The sequence below is a fragment of the Ornithodoros turicata genome, chromosome 6, assembly GCF_037126465.1.
Source record: "Ornithodoros turicata isolate Travis chromosome 6, ASM3712646v1, whole genome shotgun sequence".
NCBI lineage: Eukaryota > Metazoa > Arthropoda > Arachnida > Ixodida > Argasidae > Ornithodoros > Ornithodoros turicata.
The window spans coordinates 68228777-68248576 of NC_088206.1; the positions used below are offsets into that span (position 1 = coordinate 68228777).

Sequence of the window (19800 nt, forward strand, 5' to 3'; positions counted from 1 at the left end):
TGTCCTGCACCTATATTGGTGGGCGAATTGGCACTTTGCCAAGTTAGCCTTCTAGCTTTACTCTAAGTAACGATGATGAACATCGTGGGGATAAAAACTGGTTTTACCAGGCGTAACCCCCAAAAACACAAGGCCCTACCAGTATGAGGTCTCAATGGCAAAGGCGGTCCTTGCCAGCTCACTGAATTCGGTATAACTGCACAAAAAAAGAAACAAAAAGAAAAATGTCGTACTACCGTACTTACTCACATAATTAGCAGAACCTCTGTCACAAAAAAAGTCTGAAAAGATGAGAATGCGCGAACTGCGGAGTAACGTTCGTTACAATGTGCAAAAGAACGCAAAATTGCAAAATTTTACTATGCCAGTCCTATAGGCTCCCCTGAGAGCCGATACTGACTTTATGACTGCATCTCGTGAGCCCAAAGTAAGTACAAGAATACTGCACAACCGGAGGCAGTCAGGAAACGCTGGGCCATAGCCTCCTATATACTGCTAGGAGGCTATGGCTGGGCCCACCGCCGCTCCTGATGAAATATGTCGAGACGGTGCGACGCTGCTGGAAGACACCGCCAGTCGCACTTGACAACCGAAATAAGCATGCCGTTTTCGCCAACTTCGTCATGTTGTGCTGTAAGTTCATACCTAGTTCGTCCAGCACTTCTGTCAGCGTATTGTTGTTCGTGTATTGTAGTTCGTTGCACTTATTGTCGTTATATTGTCAGGTGATTGCTTCAAAATTGTACTTTCTAACGTGTAAATTGCATACCTATATATCGTGTCACACCTTTTCCTTTTTTGTTATGAGTGAAGTGTTGTGCAATACCATTTTAGTTGGATGCTATTTATGGACATTTTCTTAGTTTGGTATGATCTGTGCCGTAGTCACGTGCAGTTTGTATGTTTAACTGAATGAGCTTGTCCGTATACATATAGGCACCCTTTGGCTGGATCCATCTGTTGAGTATGTTACATACTGATGATTAAATCAGATGCTGCACTTGCAGTTGTAATGCTGTACGTATGAGTGGCACAAATGACCAAGAGAGTGAGGGTTTTTCCGCTGTATGCCTAAAACCCCAGACATTGGAATGTAATATACTGTCGTTGCACAATAAGCCAAACCAAATATGTGGTAATGACCGGTGACCTATATTGTGTCTGATGAGAAGTTGGAGGTGGCAAAGGTTTCTTACTAAGTTTTAACATTAGAGTGACATGCTATTAAAAGCAATAATAAAGAAACTTTAGATGCGAATCTCATGTTTATTACGTTTATTGTTTATACCCCTGCCGCACGTGCACTCTTCAATGATCATTGAAACCAATCGTCATTGAACACGCGCGTAGCGCCATCTAGGGTGCAACGTGTCAACCTTTCAGGGAGCATTGGATCCAATACTTTTTGCGAAGTTGACACGTTACACGCTTGGTGGCGCCACGCGCGTGTTCAATGACCATTGAATTCAATGATAATTGAAAACTGCCCGTACGTCTGTGAGGGGGTGTTCCTTCAAGAAACAGCTGTGAGTACAGGGGCGGATTTAACACTTCCGTATGGGGGTGGCGGACACCCCATGCTCGGCCTGACCACATATACGCATAAATCATATCAGGCGGGACCAGCAGCCACAGGCAGGGGATACTATGCAACAAGACTGCTTGCAAACGCCTTTCAGCGTGAACATTTTTATTTGCATTTCGTAACTCTTACCCAGACAAGAGAAGATGTAGAAATGACGTACAAAAGACCACGGAATTACGGTACAAAGTAATATGCTGATGCAACCGTGATATGAAGAATGTCCATGGCCAGTTCGACGAAGTTTGACATTGATTTTTCATTTCTGTGGAGAAGATGTGGGGTTGACTTGCCAAATTTTAAAACTCAATTCAAGAAATTGAAGTTACTTCAAATAAAATTAAAGAAGAAAGACTACTGAAGATGACAAATTTCACTGTTGTACCAAAAGCAATTGAATTTCTATTTTTCCGCTGAACCAAATGTGTACAAAGTCCAGACGACGTGGGTCGTGAAAAACCTTGCATTCTGATGGGGCGAGGGCGGCCTTGGTTTCATGGGACGGGACGAGGGTGGTTTCAGGGGTGGGTGGGTGGGCTTTAAATAGGGGGTGTCCCTGTCCCCGTCCCTGTGTGAGTACTGTATCTGGAAATCGAAAGCGTTTGCTGAAACCGTGCGGAACATTCCTTAGCAATTTATATGTGGTAGTCGTCGAAAAAGCAGAACAGCGGCTGGTATCGAACCACGCACCACTCCGCGACTCCGCCACGCTTGCATCTGCTTTCCCCAAAGTACCCTAGGTACCCCAAGGTACAAGCAGCGCCTCCTCTAGCTATTACTCAATGCCTCTCCATTCGGTCAGAGCTGCCGTACTGCGCATGCGTATTAGTTCACGTTCTCTCGTTTGACAGCGCCACTACCCTACACCCAGGTCTGACGCGCGCTGACGTCACCTGCCGCACATGTTCGTGTTTTGATGTTTTCTTTGTAATCACTCGCAAGGAAGTGCTTACTACACATAACGGAACAGTTGGAAGTAGTGTTCGGCTCCCAATCTTTCCTCGCTATCACTTTCTACCACTTCTTTCGCAACGCGAGATCCGCAGGCACCTCGTGAAACGATACCCCTTGCTCCTTTTTCTTGGTCCCAGAAGTAAAAAATGGCAGAAGGCAGTACGAAGTACCGCATTTTTCGAAACGTTCGAAACCGCGCTTATCGAGCGCATAGCAGACGACAAGGGGTATAGGGAAGTGGCGCCCTCTACGTGCACTCCGCGGGAAAGGGAAGCGACTCGGCGCCACTGATCTCTATGTATAAAGGCTGGATCGCGCATGGGAGAGGGGTTCGTGGGGGAGAGGCGTGCCTTCGGGCCGCCATGTTGGTGGGCCCTAAAGTGGGGAGGCAACAGAGATTGTGAGTATTTCTTGCGCTGCTAGCATTGATCGTTGTTTGTCATCACACAATTTTGTAAGGTGCCAGTATATTGATGTATCCTAACAGTGTTTCACAGGTGTCCCGCCGTTCGATTCTTAATTACGTTATGTTTTGCATTCCGAAACTAGACCGTCACCGCAGTGCAGCGCTGGGGATTGTACTACAGCGCGTTTCCCAGCCAATATTTCAATAAGAAACGACTTGAGGTTAACAACAACCAGGTATATAATATCCCGTACTGCGTTCTGAACAAAAATTGTTCCATAAAGAACGGTCCGGGAAAAGATATACTCGCATGGCAGAAAGAGATCGTTCTGTATAATCACAGCCGTTGTTTTAGCCGTGTATGCGTTTAGTATGATTTATATCAAGCATCGCCTTAGAAAGAGCCTTTTAGTAAACGACAGCGGTGCTTTGCCTCGCAAATATGGACACACCGAAGCAGCGCAAATAATTACTTCACGCAATTAGATCACACTCGTTTTAATCAGGTAGTGATGTAAGCTTAATCAATTAAGTTATTTAGAAAGTGGTAACACCTCCTTGAGACACAGGACTTATCTCTTTTTGAACTAAATACAGCCCTTCTATGTTTGTTTGCTTCTTCCTTTATTTGTTCTGATTATTTGCAGGCGCGGTTGTGCCAAACTGAATGTCCTTCTCCAGCACTCACATGCTTTTGTTGAATACAACTGCAGCGTGAGAAAAGCTGCTTGGGGACGGGGTCCTGCTATCCAGTGCTTACTTTGTCATGCTTGTTATGTGGAGCATGTTCCAAAAAATGCAGCTCCACATATGGTCTTCAAGTTGCAACAGGACTATTTGGAGCTTGAAACAGTTGTGATTTTGTCATTTTGGCCCTCGTGTACCCAGTCTGTGAAACGCAAACAAAAAAGTCTAACACGATATGCTTTTGTAATGAAGATCACTGATGATGAGTAAAGAGAATATACGAGTTCAAGTTTATTCAATATTTTATATCATTCATTATATTATTCAACATTTTATGTCAAGTTTATACAACATCACAAGTTTATTCAAGTTCAAGATTTATTTCTTGCACTTACGCGTTTCAGGACACAATGAACGTGCAGGCAGGTTGCAAAAGACTACATTTATTGTTTTGTGACCTTGCTACAATGGCAATATATATTTTAGGAATGACAATGGTCAGGTACGCTCTCTAAATTTGTAGCACTCAATTTTAGGTTGGAATGAGCAATGAATAGCAGCTTCCCTCCTGATATTTTCTCATATATGCTAAATTTTAAATTTAATGTGATCGAATATGTGATAATATAATAATAATATATAAGAATATAATATGTGATAAATGAATGTGATCAACAGTAGATGTAAACAACATGAGTAGCCAGAGAAGTGCATTCACAATAAATAACTTTCTTCTTATAGCGTATATGTGCGTGCCTATTAACTGAAACAATTATCACAGTTCCCTGACAAGTTTTAATTTCTGAGAGTGTACTGTAGAGGCTGCTTAGATCTACAACAGTTCATACAAGGCATTATATACTGTGAATGCCTTTAAAAATCCCATGTGACACATATGCCTTTACTTTCTGGAGGTGCTGTGGTAGTCAAAGTTTGTGGACATTACACAGGTTCTGCACCCATTTCTTGAGTATGTCGAGGCAGCTGTGAAGTAACCTGCATTGATGATGATTATTCCAATTTTTATGGTGCATCGACAACAAAGGAAATAATACATCAGAACATTGGTTTGGGTGCAACCAGTTAAAAATGAATATGTTGTTTAATAAATGCATTGGACAAATGTTAAAACATCAGTTTAAAACATGGTTTACAATCCCTGTATCTTCTAAAAATTAAAAAGATTAAAAACTATTCTAAAAAGAATATGGGGAACTCTTCTAAAAAGAATTATAATCTCTAATTATTATATTGCTGGATGAAGGAGCCTAAAGTGTAAGGTGTGTTTCTGATGTGAACATGTAAGAAAATATGCAAAACTGAGAGGCTAACGACAGTGCGTGCACTGAGGTTGTTCCTTCCTGTAAAGTAGAAACCAGTGGATGAGGAACGTGATACTTACCTGTACACCCAGCCGTATCACACTGCAGAGATTATTCACTGTGTAGCCCTCATGACGAAACCAGTATTGAGAGACCACTTTTGCCTTAAAAAACTGCTACAAATAGCACGACACGCTACAGATTAGTACTATCGTAACAAGCTGACGATACAGCTCAGACACAAAGGCGTTATTCAAGTCGCGCCACACCACTGTTACGTAGGATTCTTTGTCACAAAACAATACCAATACATGAAAAAAGGTGACAATCTTGGTCTCATTATGACGTAATACCGAACTTGTGCGCGAAGGTAATTCAAAGAAATGAATGTGGCACTTGCTTCCGCAGAGAACACCGTGTACCATGCTAGCAATGCATGCAAAAAAGCGCTCGAGTGCTTGCACATATATTGATGACAACACTACCTGTGTAGTGTAACATGTTCTTTCAAGCATATTATGGACTCAAACTGTATTTGCCGCCGGGTAAAATGCAAGTGTGCTCGATTGAACGTCGGAAGAGCGATCAAGCAACCTGCATCCAGTGCTCGTTTTGGGCAAAAAAACACTTCATAATGGTCAACTAAATATACAGAATGGACGCCTATTTATTCCTTGATGAAAAGTGACTCGCCTGTATAAATTTAGGCCCTGTAACCTTGCCAGTACGGTTGGTACGACCGTAATTGCAAGAAGTTGCTATGATCGCTGCGGCGACTGTTGTGGGTATAGTAAGATGGCGGCCGGTTTCTTCACGCTCGCGCTCCCAATCTGCGATCCAGCCTTTTACTATGGTGAGCTAGAAGCTAGAAGGCTCACCATACTTTTCTTCTTCTTCTAGTTAGAAGGCTTCTAGCTCACCATACTTTTACAATCGAGATCAGTGCTCGGCGCATCTGCAAATGGACAGGCAGAGGAGGCACTGGTACAGGTCAGGGTACCAGGGTACTTTCCCTAGCGAGCACGCAAAATCGTGACGTCATGCACGCACAGGTGCAACGACACGTACACATGTGCATCGTAACACAGAAAATAGTGCGATAGTGCCCTTCCATACTGCACGGCTCTTTGCTGTTATCAAAGTTAGGCTGTCATACACAGAATACATAGAATTATAGTTTTAATTTTGTCCAAACTGATGCTATCTTATGCGTCAGTAATAAATTTGGAATAATTCGGAAAGCGGAATGATACTTTCCACCCTAAACGGAAGTAGCTGTCAGCAGATGTTCTTCCCTCTTCCACCATTCACAGTTGTGTATCGGTTGCCGGTGGGGCTGGGCCGTTGTTGAATTTACATTACAGTGACCGATCATGCTATGTTAAACAACAGACTTCGCATAGTGTGATCCACCATGGCTGAAACTGCCGAAGGGGCACCTCCAGTGCCCGAAAGCGTGGCAGTAGCTGACGTGGAAGATGTTCTGAAGTATCTACGAAAAGTGGTACCGGTGCTTCTTGAGGACGATGACACCATCCACCCCTCATTTGAAAGTGCTCTTATAGACAAAAACAACCACGAGGCAATACGAAAGTTTATTGCCGACTCTCAAATAAAGTCGTTGCTCATACAGCGAGCTTCGAGCAAAGGTAAAGTCACTTGCATGAATGACTAAGCCTAACCCCTTTGCAATGCTGCTCGTCTGCTAATGTGTACTGATCGCCATCTGCTATTGGAAGGGCCTCAAGTCATGAGACGGCGTTTTTATGCCTGGTCAACATTTACTTAGTGGCTGTATTTTCGTAAACTTGGCTGATCTAATGGAATACAGCGTGATGAACGGGCGTTTCAAGTTGACTCATGACGTACCGGTTCGTTGATCGTGCAAAATCCGTGGCATAAGATGTCCAAGCGGTGTTCTTTAATGATTTTGATAATTGATAACTTGTTGCTGATGGCAGATCGGGCGTGTTTGCCTGGGGCTGTAGTCGTGTCGTGAAGTTGATTTACCTTGGTCTTGGTACGTTGGAACACGTTTCTAACATTCAAGTATCTGTTCAGATCTTCGTGGAAAGACAAGTGAAAGTAATTTCTTCGTTAACTTAAACCGGATGTTAGATTTGATACAGTGATGTTTGATTTGGCAACCGGTATCAGATAACATTTTAGGGTTGGGCCAGTGTACCACTCATTGTCAGGCTGCACTTCAAAAATACTTATGGGTCGGGCTTCAAAGAATTTTACGAATTTTACAACAGTTTAAGAAAAGAAATCGCAGTTCGGGCGATTATGTAGTCTGGGTGGTGTTCTCAGCTATGCACTTGAAGACAGTTTCACCTCAGTTTAGACACTGGCTTTTGGACAATTTACAAGGGAAATTCCGCAAGTCTCGTCCAATAACCTGGAGCCTTCTCTCACACACGAGCAACGTTCTCAAGAATACTCCAGCGGAAAATGCATAAAATGTCATAGCTTTCTGCTGTAACGTGAGTGCGAGTGCTGAAAGTCGTGTCTTTTCGTGCTCTTCTAAACATGGGGAACATGCTGCAGCGCAGTCACTAGATATTCTGTAGCAGACGACAGGGTCAATGGCGTCGTTTGCTATGTGTGTCGTACGCCACTACCGATATTCCGTGCCGCTGTGCTAATGTTCAACGTAAGACGAGGGGGAACATTCGCCCCGTTAGCAGTTTTCTGTTTTTTCTTCCTCGAGAATATTCCACAGGGACGCCGCTCGTGTGAATACACGGTAATGGGAGAGTCTTTTGCCCTAGGCGCTTTTTTGTTTTCAAACATTGCTTGGAACACCTCCGTCAAGGTAGTCTAAGGTGATGCTTGCGTGGAGCACGTATGCCTGTTTTTGTTTTTGCTTTGAAAATTTGAATCGTTAATAAATTCCAATTTTGTTCCAGATGAAGAACTCGTGGGAGAAGGTGGAGGTGACGTGGAAGAAGATACTGTCACATACACCATCTCCAGCGAAGTGCACTTTGCCAATGCAAAGATAAACAGGTGAATTTGATAGACCTGCACACTCTCCTGTTCAATAATGGCAGTTGATGGAGGACAGTTTTTGTCATCAACCACCTGTGCAATATGCAACTGGGTGTTGCGGGTCCCAAGCTTTGTGTTTTTTTGTTTTGTTTTTTTCTGTGTTTCCTTTTCTGTGCACCTTGTGTTCCTGGGAGAGGAATCTAGAAATTGGTTGGAATATACTCGATAAAAGCACCTCTGCTAGGCGTTCTAGATCTTGACACTAAAGGTACTGCTCTAAACTGTAAAGTTACGAACAATTATCGACACACTAATTGTTTTAGAATAGTACATAATTTTAATACCTGTTTATGCAGTTTGTAAATATATCGAATAATATTTTTTGCTTATTATCATTTTAATAATAAAGTTTCGTCGTTTAAATAAAAATAAAAATAATTGTTACAAGTTATTAAATGTCCGGGACATCGTTAAAGCCGGGCAGGTGATGTGTTCCGTGGTAGGGGAAGCCGCCTTGCTGAAGAAGTACTCTGTGAAACTGTAAAACTATGAACATTTGAAAAAATTTCACGTAAAATTCCATCGTAAAATGATATGCAAGAGCACATGGGCGCTGAACATACAAAGGTATCGACACACGGACATCGAACATACAAACACAACCTAGCCTAGCCTTTCTTAGTCTGAAGTCGTTTCCCGCATGCTAAACATGCCTCGTAATGTGCGGTAACCTTGCTCGTAGCTTGGTGATAATCAAGAAGTATGCCATCATCGAGGCCGACAAGAAGGTGGCCAGTCAAGTTCGTGTGATGAATCTGAATGATTCTTCACCCTACGAGACGCTTCATTCCTATGTCAGCAGTGCAGTCGCTCCGTACTTCAAGTCTTACATCAAGGAAACTGGTCGTGCTGAACGGTGAGTTGGCTTTACGTGGTGCATAACTCAACGACTTTGCCGATGAGTGCCTTTGAATGATTGCGTGACTCAGTCAAAAGTAGCTCACAGTATCAACCATCATCTTATACCTTGTGTTTTTGCATCTTGTCTTATGTTGTTCGTAGTTAGCTACTGTGTATATTATATTGTTTCTTACACCTGTTATACTCCACCCCACCCATGTAACGCCCTCTACGGGGATTTTTGGTTGTAACTAAATTGAATTGAATTGAATCAACAAACTAACTGTAGCAATACATTAACTACGTTAACAACCGAATCCTTGTAAAGCTCGACAGGACCAAGTCCGTGTGGCTCCGCATCATCGACAAGGCAACATTTACAATCCTTCCGACATAATTGTCAAATATTAGAATTACAGCCGTAAAAGCTGCACAGCATCGCATTAACATATCCTTTCACATGGCTCCAAATATTCACCTCAGAATCCATAAATGACGTAGCAAAGTTTACGGTCTTTTCAGTTCGTCAACCCTTCAGAACAGCCTCAGACACCCTTCCAAACTAGTGACGTAACGGGTGGAAGCATTGGATGCTTTGTGCCATAATTCAGATGTTCTGTACCTACACGATGTATTACGTTTAGGGGAATACGACTACACATAAATAAAACTACAAAGAACTGTTTTGCTGCACTCTAGGAAACTTCGAGAACAAAGCACACATATTCCTGGTGACTTGTATCCAATGTTTCTTATGATTCTGGATAAGTAGGGTGCTCTACAAGATGTTCCCAAACACAACAATGTAGTTATGCTGTAGATATTAGCAATCATGTAGTTATGCTTTGCAGAGAATGAGCAACCAGTATCTGGGGATGCTCAACAATGATTCTGAACACTCGCAATGTTGCAGTGGTACAAAATGTGGCATACTTGGACGAAACTTCGAACAGTTGGTAGTGTAATTTGGAGTGGCTAGTCATAGCTGCTGTGCTGGAACCTGTACTGCAATACAATACTTAAATTAAAAAAAAATAATATTTTTAAATGCAGGGATGGGGACAAGATGGCACCAACTGTCGAAAAGAAAATTGCGGAGCTGGAGATGGGCCTGCTTCACCTGCAACAGAACATTGACATTCCCGAGATCACGCTTCCCGTGCACCCTTTGGTGGCAGCCACCATAAAGAAGTGCGCGGAAGAAGGGAGGAGGGCCAACGTGTCCGACTTTGGAGATCGTGTCGAGGACTCCAGCTTTCTGAACCAGCTTCAGAACGGAGTCAACCGATGGATCAGGGAGATTCAAAAGGTAGTACTACACAGTATTCTGCTGCTTACCATTGGAAAAGAGATTAAAGGACTTTATTCTACCTTGTGCAAGGTTCTTGTTATTACTTTGTTATTATTTTAAACCACTGATGAGTCTATTAAGATGAATACTTTTGTTTGCATGGACTGCTGCTGCACATAGTTGAGTGTGAGGCTGTTTTTATCTACTGTACCATTGACAACATGTCAGAGGTGCAGCTGATAATCTATTGATAGACCCATTACGAACATTGCTGTGGCTAGAAAACAGCAAGTCTATATTCATATAGGAGCTTCTTTGATAACATTGTGCCCTTGATGCACTATTTGGATATTACTTTTGTTTCGACCGAGCAGCACAGTGCGATGCTTTAAAAGCCAGAGGTGACCTGGACCAAAGGGACATGCAAAGGAATTATGGGCTTCTGATATAATTCGATTAATTTATTTGTACAGGTGACTAAACTGGACAGGGACCCATCCTCTGGCACCGCACTACAGGAGATCAGCTTCTGGCTCAACCTGGAGAGGGCGCTGCTGAGGATTCAAGAAAAGAGGGAGAGCTTAGAAGTGGCTTTGACTTTGGATATTCTCAAGAAGGGGAAGCGATTTCACGCCACCGTGAGCTTCGATACAGACACCGGTAAGGTGAAAGTTTAAGGCACATTGTTCAAGTACCTACGACCTTATACCCCTGTCAGACGGGCACATATACGGCTTTAACAGTCGCGGCTGTAAATGCATACTGTCATTAACTTCCTGCCAGACGGTCAGCAATAAGGCCTTTGCGACAAAACTGAGGTAGAAAGGCAACGGGGTTCCCGCGAGACAGTCTACAGCATTCCATCGAAACTGCCCAAGCCTCGTCACCAAGCACACCATAAACAGGATTTAGCATGTTTAATTCAATTCGAAATAAAGTGCTTTTCACCCGACGTAATATTGTCATCTTTTCTTTTTCGTGTTTTTTGGCGTTTTTGCACTTTGCTTCGCTTTTTATCCCATCTGTACAAGCGCTACGTTTGTGGCTACACCCTCGAACCACTGCACGCGGCATTGCACCGTGTCGTCTGCATCCAAAAAGTCTGACTCCACTCAAAAAAATATCCAAAGCACTTAAAAGCAAATATAGTTTGCTGCTGTATTTTGAAAATACCAACAAAACGTTTTCGTGTACTTTCACTAAGAAAAAGCGTGATTTCGCTACATTACATTCACCGTTCGCAGACTCCTTTATCGACATAGACATCATCGACTAAATGCCTTCACGGATACCGTCTGGCAGCCCCCCAGAGCTTAGGGCCGTATGTAACTTATGGTCATTCCTTTTAATGCCGTAACTTTAAGGGCCGTATATGTACCTGTCTGACAAAGGTATTAGTGAGCCTTACCTAAAAAAAGGGGAATGCTCGCAGGCCTGAAGCAAGCACTGGCCACAGTGAACGACTACAACCCGCTCATGAAAGACTTCCCCCTAAACGACCTTCTGGCGGCGACGGACCTGGACCGCGTCCGTCAGGCGCTCCAGGGGATCTTTTCCCACCTCCGCAAGATCCGCTCCACCAAGTACCCGATCCAGCGAGCCCTGCGGCTCGTGGAGGCCATATCGAGGGACCTCAGCACGCAGCTCCTGCGCGTGTTGGGTACGCGGCGGCTGATGCACGCGCCCTTCGACCACTTCGAGGTCGTCCTGGGTGCCTGCCAGGAAGTGTTCAACTCGTGGGACGAAGACTACGACAAGCTTCAGCAGCTGCTGCGCGACATCGTCAAGAAGAAGAGGGATGAGCACGTCAAGATGGTGTGGAGAGTGAGCCCCGCTCACAAGAGGCTGCAGGCGCGGATGGAACAGATGCGCAAGTGAGTGTGGGAACTCGCGGGATAATGTTTTTTAACACAGTAGTAGGTTTCGGGTTTTTGTGGGGAAGGGTGTTCCCCCTTTGAAGGGAAAAAAAAATTAAAAAAATTTTTTTTTTTTCTATGGGATGCATGCAGTCTGTCTCTCTGAACGCAGACCGTTGCAAGTGGACATTGTACTAAAAATTTTTGTATTCTTGGTTTTTGTTTATGTGTTATAGAAACAACGCCGATCCGTTAGTACAATCGCCGACCGATTTTTCGGACCGGAAGGAGCCACAAAATGAGCCCGAAATTAAGGCCTAAATCTGCAATGTTTCAAAAAAACTTTATTTGAGCTCTCGCACTGGCTTGAAATAACTGTCGACGCGAGTTCGAATCGCCGCGTGGACATGGTGTAACGCATTGCGGCGAATTTCCGCAATTTCTGCAATTTTTATGGAGTCCCGAAGTATGCCGTACTGCTTCTGTTCTGGCACTTGGAAGACGAAAGGACCGAAAATAATAGGCATGCTGTGAGCGAAATGAATACGAAAAACCGGTGAGTCCGTCCGGAAACACAGTCCGAAATATTGGAAGCCAAAATATATTGGCTCTATTGGGTGAAATATCAGTCAGCAACTGTTTGGCATTACCTGTTAAGTGCTATGAGCACGGCACCGTGCTTAAATGGCACGATATCTTTTCCTCCAATTAAAATGTAATCTTGGTACAGGTTCCGCCGGCAACACGAGCAGCTGCGGACTGTTATTGTCCGCGTGCTTAGGCCCGTGGCGGCGCCACGCAGTCATCAACAGGTGGGCAGCAGCACTCCCGAAGACCCGCCTGAGATACCCGACGCTGCTGTCTTGGATTCAGCTGACATTAATGCCATTGAGGTGTGTTGCTAGTTCTTAGAGCTGTGCCAGTAGCAAAATTATCATGGCGAATAGTTTACAGATATTTAACCCGCACCGTGAATCAAATCCAAATAATTTCTTTAGATGCTGAATCAAGTTCGAATAACGAGAAAAGGCTAAATACATAAGTAAACATAAGTCTGGAAGTTTGGAGTACATTTACTGGAGCGTGCATTGCCCAGAGGGCAGTGTTGACCATGAGCTCGGTGTTGACCATATAAAGCGGGCTTCACCTAACACTTTAGTGTAATGAGGTGAAACCGACTTGCAGAACGGGGTTGTACACCGAAAGAACAATGGCGGTGGCGTGAAGTGGGCCTCACCTAACTCTTGGATGTAATAAGGCGAAGCCCACTTGCAGAATGGCGGTAGCGATACCGCGCTTCAGCACTATTCGAAAAATAGGCAAAAATTTTGAATACTGAGAATCAGGTAGCATCAGGTAGAATAGAGAGAAACTGAGAGAAATAGAGAGAACACTGAGAAATAGAATAGCATCAGGTATTATATTCGACTTGAAATCTCGAATGCACAGCTCTTCGCACAGCTCTACTGATTGGCAGTACCACTAAATCAGGATACAATACACTTGTAAAACCGGTTAAGGTGCTTACATTGCTGTATCATGTTATCTCGTGCTGTGCAGGAAGTCAACCTGGCATATGAGAACGTAAAAGAAGTGGACGGTCTGGACATTTCAAAAGAAGGAACGGAAGCCTGGGAGGCTGCTGTCAAACGGTAAGTCCCGATGGCTGTGCGCTGTTTTCCAAAGATGTTTTTGTTGAAGCAACAGAATCATTAATATTGTAACATTAATCTCATTACTGCAGCCTATTATTGCTTAGCAGTAACATGGCTACTTTATGGAAAGTGTGTCCGGAGACGTAATGAGTCCTTTTAGTGAGTCCCAGTGCACTTCACTGTGTTAATATTTATAATTATAATTAATTAATTACAATTATTATTTTACAATTATTATTATTAATTATAAATATATTTCTGAACAAGTTGTGCCCTGCAGCAAACTTTTTACATCGTCAGCCGCGTTTGGGTGTTTGAATGAATGAAGTTTTTTGGCCCAATATGCCAACACATTTAATGAGCTTGATAATAATAATAATAAATTTATTAAATTTATTAATAAAATTATTGATGCCAGTTGATAGTGTAATTCTAACGGCACGTGGCTTCTCAGCTATGAGGAACGCATTGATCGTGTGGAGGCCCGCATCACGGCACGGCTCCGCGACCAGCTGGGCACGGCCAAGAATGCCAACGAGATGTTCCGCATCTTCTCCCGCTTCAATGCGCTCTTCGTGCGTCCCCACATCCGTGGTGCCATTCGAGAGTACCAGACGCAGCTGATGCAGCGCGTCAAGGACGACATCGAGGCCCTCCATGAGAAGTTCCGCGTGCAGTTTCAACAGAGCAGAGTCTCGCGGATGAGCGAGGCGCGAGACATCCCTCCTGTCTCTGGCTCCATCATTTGGGCAAAACAGGTGGGAACATGACTGACGTTGCTGCTTTTATATCCCGTATCACGCTTCGTTGAGTACGGGTGAACGTAGTGCAGATTCCTTTTTTTTTTGCTCAACCATTACCAGACTTTATGTCTAACGTAGAATTCAAGGTCACGTCGGTGCCGTTTTTGACACAAGTTATTTCGGCGGTCTGGTAAATACGCTGTTTGGTTTCTTCAGATCGATCGCCAGCTGTCTGTGTACATGAAACGTGTAGAAGACGTGCTGGGGAAAGGCTGGGAGAATCACGTCGAAGGGCAGAAGCTGAAGAGCGACGCGGACAGTTTCCGCGCGAAGCTGAACACCCAGGGAATCTTCGACGAGTGGTCACGAGCAGTGAGTCCTTGTTTTGTTTTGTTTTCCCATTTTTGTTCGAGGTATTTCCATTTGAACTTTGACTATATTTCATTTCAGTGAAAGTTTTGTAAAAAAATTGATAAATTTGGATATGACAATACGTCCTGATACAGTAGAATCTCGATGATACGAATCTCATGGGGGAGCAGAAAAAATTGGTATCATCCGAAATTCGTATCAAACGAATTAAACAAAGATATAAATTGAGGCAAGAAAATAGACAGTGACTGTTCATTTTCCGTTACTGTCAGTGAAAGAGGTCGGTCGTAACGCTCTTGTGTCACCGTTTCTGGTCAATGCTGCCCAAATTCGCGAGATGATTCAAAAGACCCAGCATGTGCTTTCCACCCACCCGCGAGTCGCGCGACACTGTTCTAAAGCGAGCTTCTCCTAAAGCACGCAGGCGTTAGGTGAAGCCGACTTGCGGAATTGTGACGCGTAATGTTGCCAGAAGTTGTCCTGATATGTTCCCTCCATGTGTTCTGGGTCGCTGTTTTCCGCCATAGCGATGTCACACAGCTTCGCGGTTTACTGCAGCGAGGGGGGTAAAAAGGTCAAAACGGAGATAAGGTGATAAGGTTCCGGGAAGTGCAATTATCTCCTCCACCACCACCAAAGGGAAATCCATTGCTTGCATTGCGCAACATGATGTAAGGGAGTTCGTGGTGAGGATCGCCCTCCCTTTTCGAAAGAAGGAGCAGCGTGACTCGCGCGCTCCCGCGTCACGGGGGAACGACCTCTGTCGCATCCTCGGCTCGTTCGTATCGTCCGTAAAGGCAAGATAACGTGTTCGTATCATCCGAACTCGAATACATGGGAAGAATAGGCGTTCCGGCCGGGACCGGAAAAGAATTCATATAATCCCGAAATTCGTATCATCCGTGATCGTATCATCGAGATTCTACTGTACCCCCCAAAGATCATCGTGCAACATCCCCTAGGGTTCTTCGTTTTCTGGTTTTATGATTTTTCAAATTCGTGAGGGAAAAAATCTGGTGCTATTCGTACGCGAGAATTCGGGGAGAAATCGGGGGCACTATGATCTCTGTTTGATATGTCGTCGGGGAACTTTCGGGTGAAACGAGAGGCATATGAAACGAGCCACTGCTGTAACACTGGGACGAGAAACAGGAATCTTTATATATCCAATCGGAACTGGGACAGTGAATGACCCGCGGTATTCAAACACTTCCCCGAGCTCCACAAAAGCTCGTCTTTGAAACTCCTGCGGGAGGGGATTATAAAAGGAGGACAAATACGTTGTCACAAATAGCTCTCTTGGATGATATTATGATTCACGTTTCGGACGGCTACCGAGAATGACAAGTTGAAGGACCGCAAGGATTTCGGGTTGACATCGGGTTGATATCGGGTTTTACCCGAATGCTTGGGAACTTGTTCGGGTGGGGGGGAACTATCGTGAAAAATCGTCTTTAACCCGAAAATGAAAAACGCTAGATCCGACCCCTCCCCCCTCTAAAATAGGCAAAAGAACACACACACACACACACAAAATCAGCAGATATGGTCGTCACTCCTGACGTTTGAGCGAGTGGCGACGGAACCTTCTGACGTCACTCTCTCGAATGTCGGCTACCTGCGCACTGCCGACGATGACCCAACGAAGCTGAAACAGCCGTCCAGTAGTGGTGTGGTGGCGTTGAGCACTCATAAACACTATGGTTCAATAGCTGTTTAAACCACTCCGGTTTAAATGTGCGTGGCTTAAAGATTGCTGCTTCCCCTGCAGGTGCAGCAGAGGCAAGTCGGAGTAACGGGACGCATCTTCACAATCGAGAGCTCCCGTTCTCGCACTGGCAAGGGCAACATCCTCAAGCTGAAAGTGAACTTCCTGCCAGACATCATCACGCTCGCCAAGGAGGTGAACTCCGCTTTCGATGTTTTTTTTTTTTTTTGGATGGACGTTTGTCGTGACTCGATGGGCGAATTTTCCTTTCAGGTGCGAAACTTGAAGTGGATGGGATTCAGAGTCCCCCTTGCCATTGTCAACAAGGCCCACCAGGCCAACCAGCTCTATCCATTCGCGATCTCCCTCATCGAGAGTGTACGCACTTATGAGCGTACATGCGAGAAGGTACTCGACATTCTTTAGGGTATAGCGGGACTGCTCTGTTGGACAAAATTGTATTCGATTAGCATTTGTGTTATAATTATTTGTATAATTATTAGTGTAATTATTATATAATAAAGTGTAGTTAATTAAACAACTAATAAAGTGTAATTAATTAAACAATCAATAAAACGTATTAATTAATTAATTAGTATAATTTTTACTCATTATTAGGTTGTCGATTATATTGGCACAAATGTTTCCCCCCTTTAGGTTGAAGAAAGGCCGGCAATAACGCTTCTTGTGGCTGGGCTGAAAAGGGATGTTCAGAGCTGCATTGCAGAAGTATGTAATTTGTTTACCGCTTAGCTGAGCATCCTGTACAAATTTTCCTGGGAGCTTTGCTTGGCCGTTCCTTAGTGTGCTGTTGGTTGAATGATGTTATTGTTGATACGTAAGGGAATTGGACTGATCTGGGAATCGTACAAGATGGATCCGTACGTCCAGAAGCTAGCAGAAATGGTGTTCAACTTCCAAGAAAAGGTAACTGAGGTTCCTTTTCTCTTACGATTAATTTCTTTTAGAAGCTAAGTCCCTGTATCCGTTTCTACGGTAGAATCTGTTTAAATGTAACCTGAGGGCACTGAAAAAAATTTTTTGGACGTGAGGTGCAGAATGCTAAATGTTGTCACCGATTGTTTCTAGAGGTGTACAAGCACTGTAGCAAACAGTTTACAATGACAATGTTGATTACAGCGCTTCACTCATCAAGAACCAGTCTATGCGCATGCTGTAGTATCCGCAGCTACACTTTCTCCCAACACCGCACGAAAAATGAGGCTGTTGTGTTCTTTAAATTTTGTCAACCAGCCTTTGCTGCAGGGAAATCCAATTCAATTCCAAGCCAAAGCACAAATTCTTCTGCCTTTACCCCCGGACATGCCAGAATTTGCTTCAGATTAACGGGAATATTTTTGTATTGCATGAACAGAAAACCAAACAACTTTGTACCGTTTTTTTTCGTTCATACATAACTCAGTTAAAGCAATTTCTATTTCGCGAGATTCCACTGTACAATATTTTGCACGTTTGTAATAAGATCCATCCAGCATTCTTCTTCAAACTTGCTGTATTTTTTAAACTATAGGTTGACGACTTGCTAGCTATCGAACAACAGATGGACATTGACGTGCGTTCCCTGGAATCCTGCGCCTACAGTACGACAACATTTGCGGACATTCTCAATAAGATTCAGCGTGCCGTCGACGATCTCAGTTTGCGGCAGTACTCCAACCTGCACCTGTGGGTTAGCAAACTGGACGAAACGGTGAGAAACATTTCCTTCTCTCCTCTTGCATGTTTCGTCATCTTACATTATCTTGTGACATGAGCTCATTGGTACTTGCCATATCTTCTTGGTAAATATGCTCATGTTTTAAGTTCGAAGGATGCCGCAGTGGTCTGTAATACCCGTGTCACACGTGCAGTGTTCAATGATGATTAAAACCAATGACCATTGAACATATTCGTAGCACCACCAAGTGTCTGACGTGTCAACCTGTCTGAGAGCATGGGATCCAATGCTCTCTGAGAAGTTCGCACGTTACACACTAGGTGGCGCTACGTGCATGTTCAGTGGCCATTGCTTTCAATCATCATTGGACACTGCCAGTTTGACGAGCAGTGGTCTGTAATACCCGTGTCACACGTGCAGTGTTCAATGATGATTAAAACCAATGACCATTGAACATATTCGTAGCGCCACCAAGTGTCTGACGTGTCAACCTGTCTGAGAGCATGGGATCCAATGCTCTCTGAGAAGTTCGCACGTTACACACTAGGTGGCGCTACGTGCATGTTCAGTGGCCATTGCTTTCAATCATCATTGGACACTGCCAGTTTGACGAGCAATGGTCTGTAATACCCGTGTCACACGTGCAATGTTCAATGATGATTAAAACCAATGACCATTGAACATATTCATAGCGCCACCAAGTGTCTGACGTGTCAACCTGTCTGAGAGCATGGGATCCAATGCTCTCTGAGAAGTTCGCACGTTACACACTAGGTGGCGCTACGTGCATATTCAGTGGCCATTGCTTTCAATCATCATTGGACACTGCCAGTTTGACGAGCAGTGGTCTGTAATACCCGTGTCACACGCAGTGTTCAATGATGATTAAAAGCAATGACCATTGAACATATTCGTAGCGCCACCAAGCGTCTAACGTGTCAACCTGTCTGAGAGCACGGGATTCAATGCTCTTTGAGAAGTTTGCATGTTACACACTAGGTGGCGCTACGTGCACATTCAGTGGCCATTGCTTTCAATCATCATTGAACACTGCCAGTGCGACGCGGGTATGACCCGGTACTTTCAACGCCGCAGGTGGAAGCGAAACTGGCCACACGTCTCGAAGCAGGAATTCAGGCCTGGACCAGAGCCCTGGAGGGAAAGAAGGACGCGGGCGAAGGTGACGGGGACGGTCTCCCGCAAACTCCCATGGGGCCGGCGGGAGATGGAAGCACACCGGTGGTACACCTGCTGGGAGGAGACCCCCAGATTCAGACCCTGGTGCACGAGGTGCGCATCACGAACCAGGAGATGTACATCAGCCCCAGCATAGAAGAGTGCCGGTTGGGATTGCTGCAACAGCTGTTCGCTTGGGAGAACGTTGTCCTGTCTCAGCAGAGAATTCAGAGCACACGCTACCAGGTATTGAAACTTTTTCTCGTCTCTTTTTTTTTTTTTTTGTCTGTCGTCGTCGTCGACCATTTGTGGACCTGTGTCCACGCTGCAACCTAACCTTTATCGTGAGCGACAGGTTGCGTGCGCAAGATCTGAGCAGCTTTAGTAGCGTGCAGTTGAGTTTGAACAGCTTCGGTTCAGTGCAACCGTGCAGTGCAATTTTACGCGGAGGAGGTATGTGACGCAGTCAACGTTTG

The 19800-nt window shown here is 44.4% G+C and overlaps 1 protein-coding gene across 2 annotated transcripts in view; it reads left to right on the plus strand.

The window, feature by feature from the left end:
• The first annotated feature begins 6245 nt into the window (after window positions 1-6245).
• The window catches only part of LOC135397163 (dynein heavy chain, cytoplasmic-like), a 46003-nt gene continuing 32448 nt past the window's right edge, over window positions 6246-19800 (plus strand). For both annotated transcript variants that reach the window (XM_064628535.1, XM_064628536.1), the window contains exons 1-16: window positions 6246-6600; window positions 7864-7963; window positions 8688-8861; window positions 9899-10154; window positions 10610-10796; window positions 11569-12010; window positions 12723-12885; window positions 13553-13644; window positions 14102-14405; window positions 14607-14762; window positions 16534-16665; window positions 16744-16878; window positions 17128-17199; window positions 17314-17397; window positions 18002-18181; window positions 19244-19570. In XM_064628535.1, coding sequence (XP_064484605.1) covers window positions 6366-6600; window positions 7864-7963; window positions 8688-8861; window positions 9899-10154; window positions 10610-10796; window positions 11569-12010; window positions 12723-12885; window positions 13553-13644; window positions 14102-14405; window positions 14607-14762; window positions 16534-16665; window positions 16744-16878; window positions 17128-17199; window positions 17314-17397; window positions 18002-18181; window positions 19244-19570 — 3039 coding nt within the window. In that variant the 5' untranslated portion in view covers window positions 6246-6365. The remainder of the gene's footprint in view (window positions 6601-7863; window positions 7964-8687; window positions 8862-9898; window positions 10155-10609; window positions 10797-11568; window positions 12011-12722; window positions 12886-13552; window positions 13645-14101; window positions 14406-14606; window positions 14763-16533; window positions 16666-16743; window positions 16879-17127; window positions 17200-17313; window positions 17398-18001; window positions 18182-19243; window positions 19571-19800) is intronic.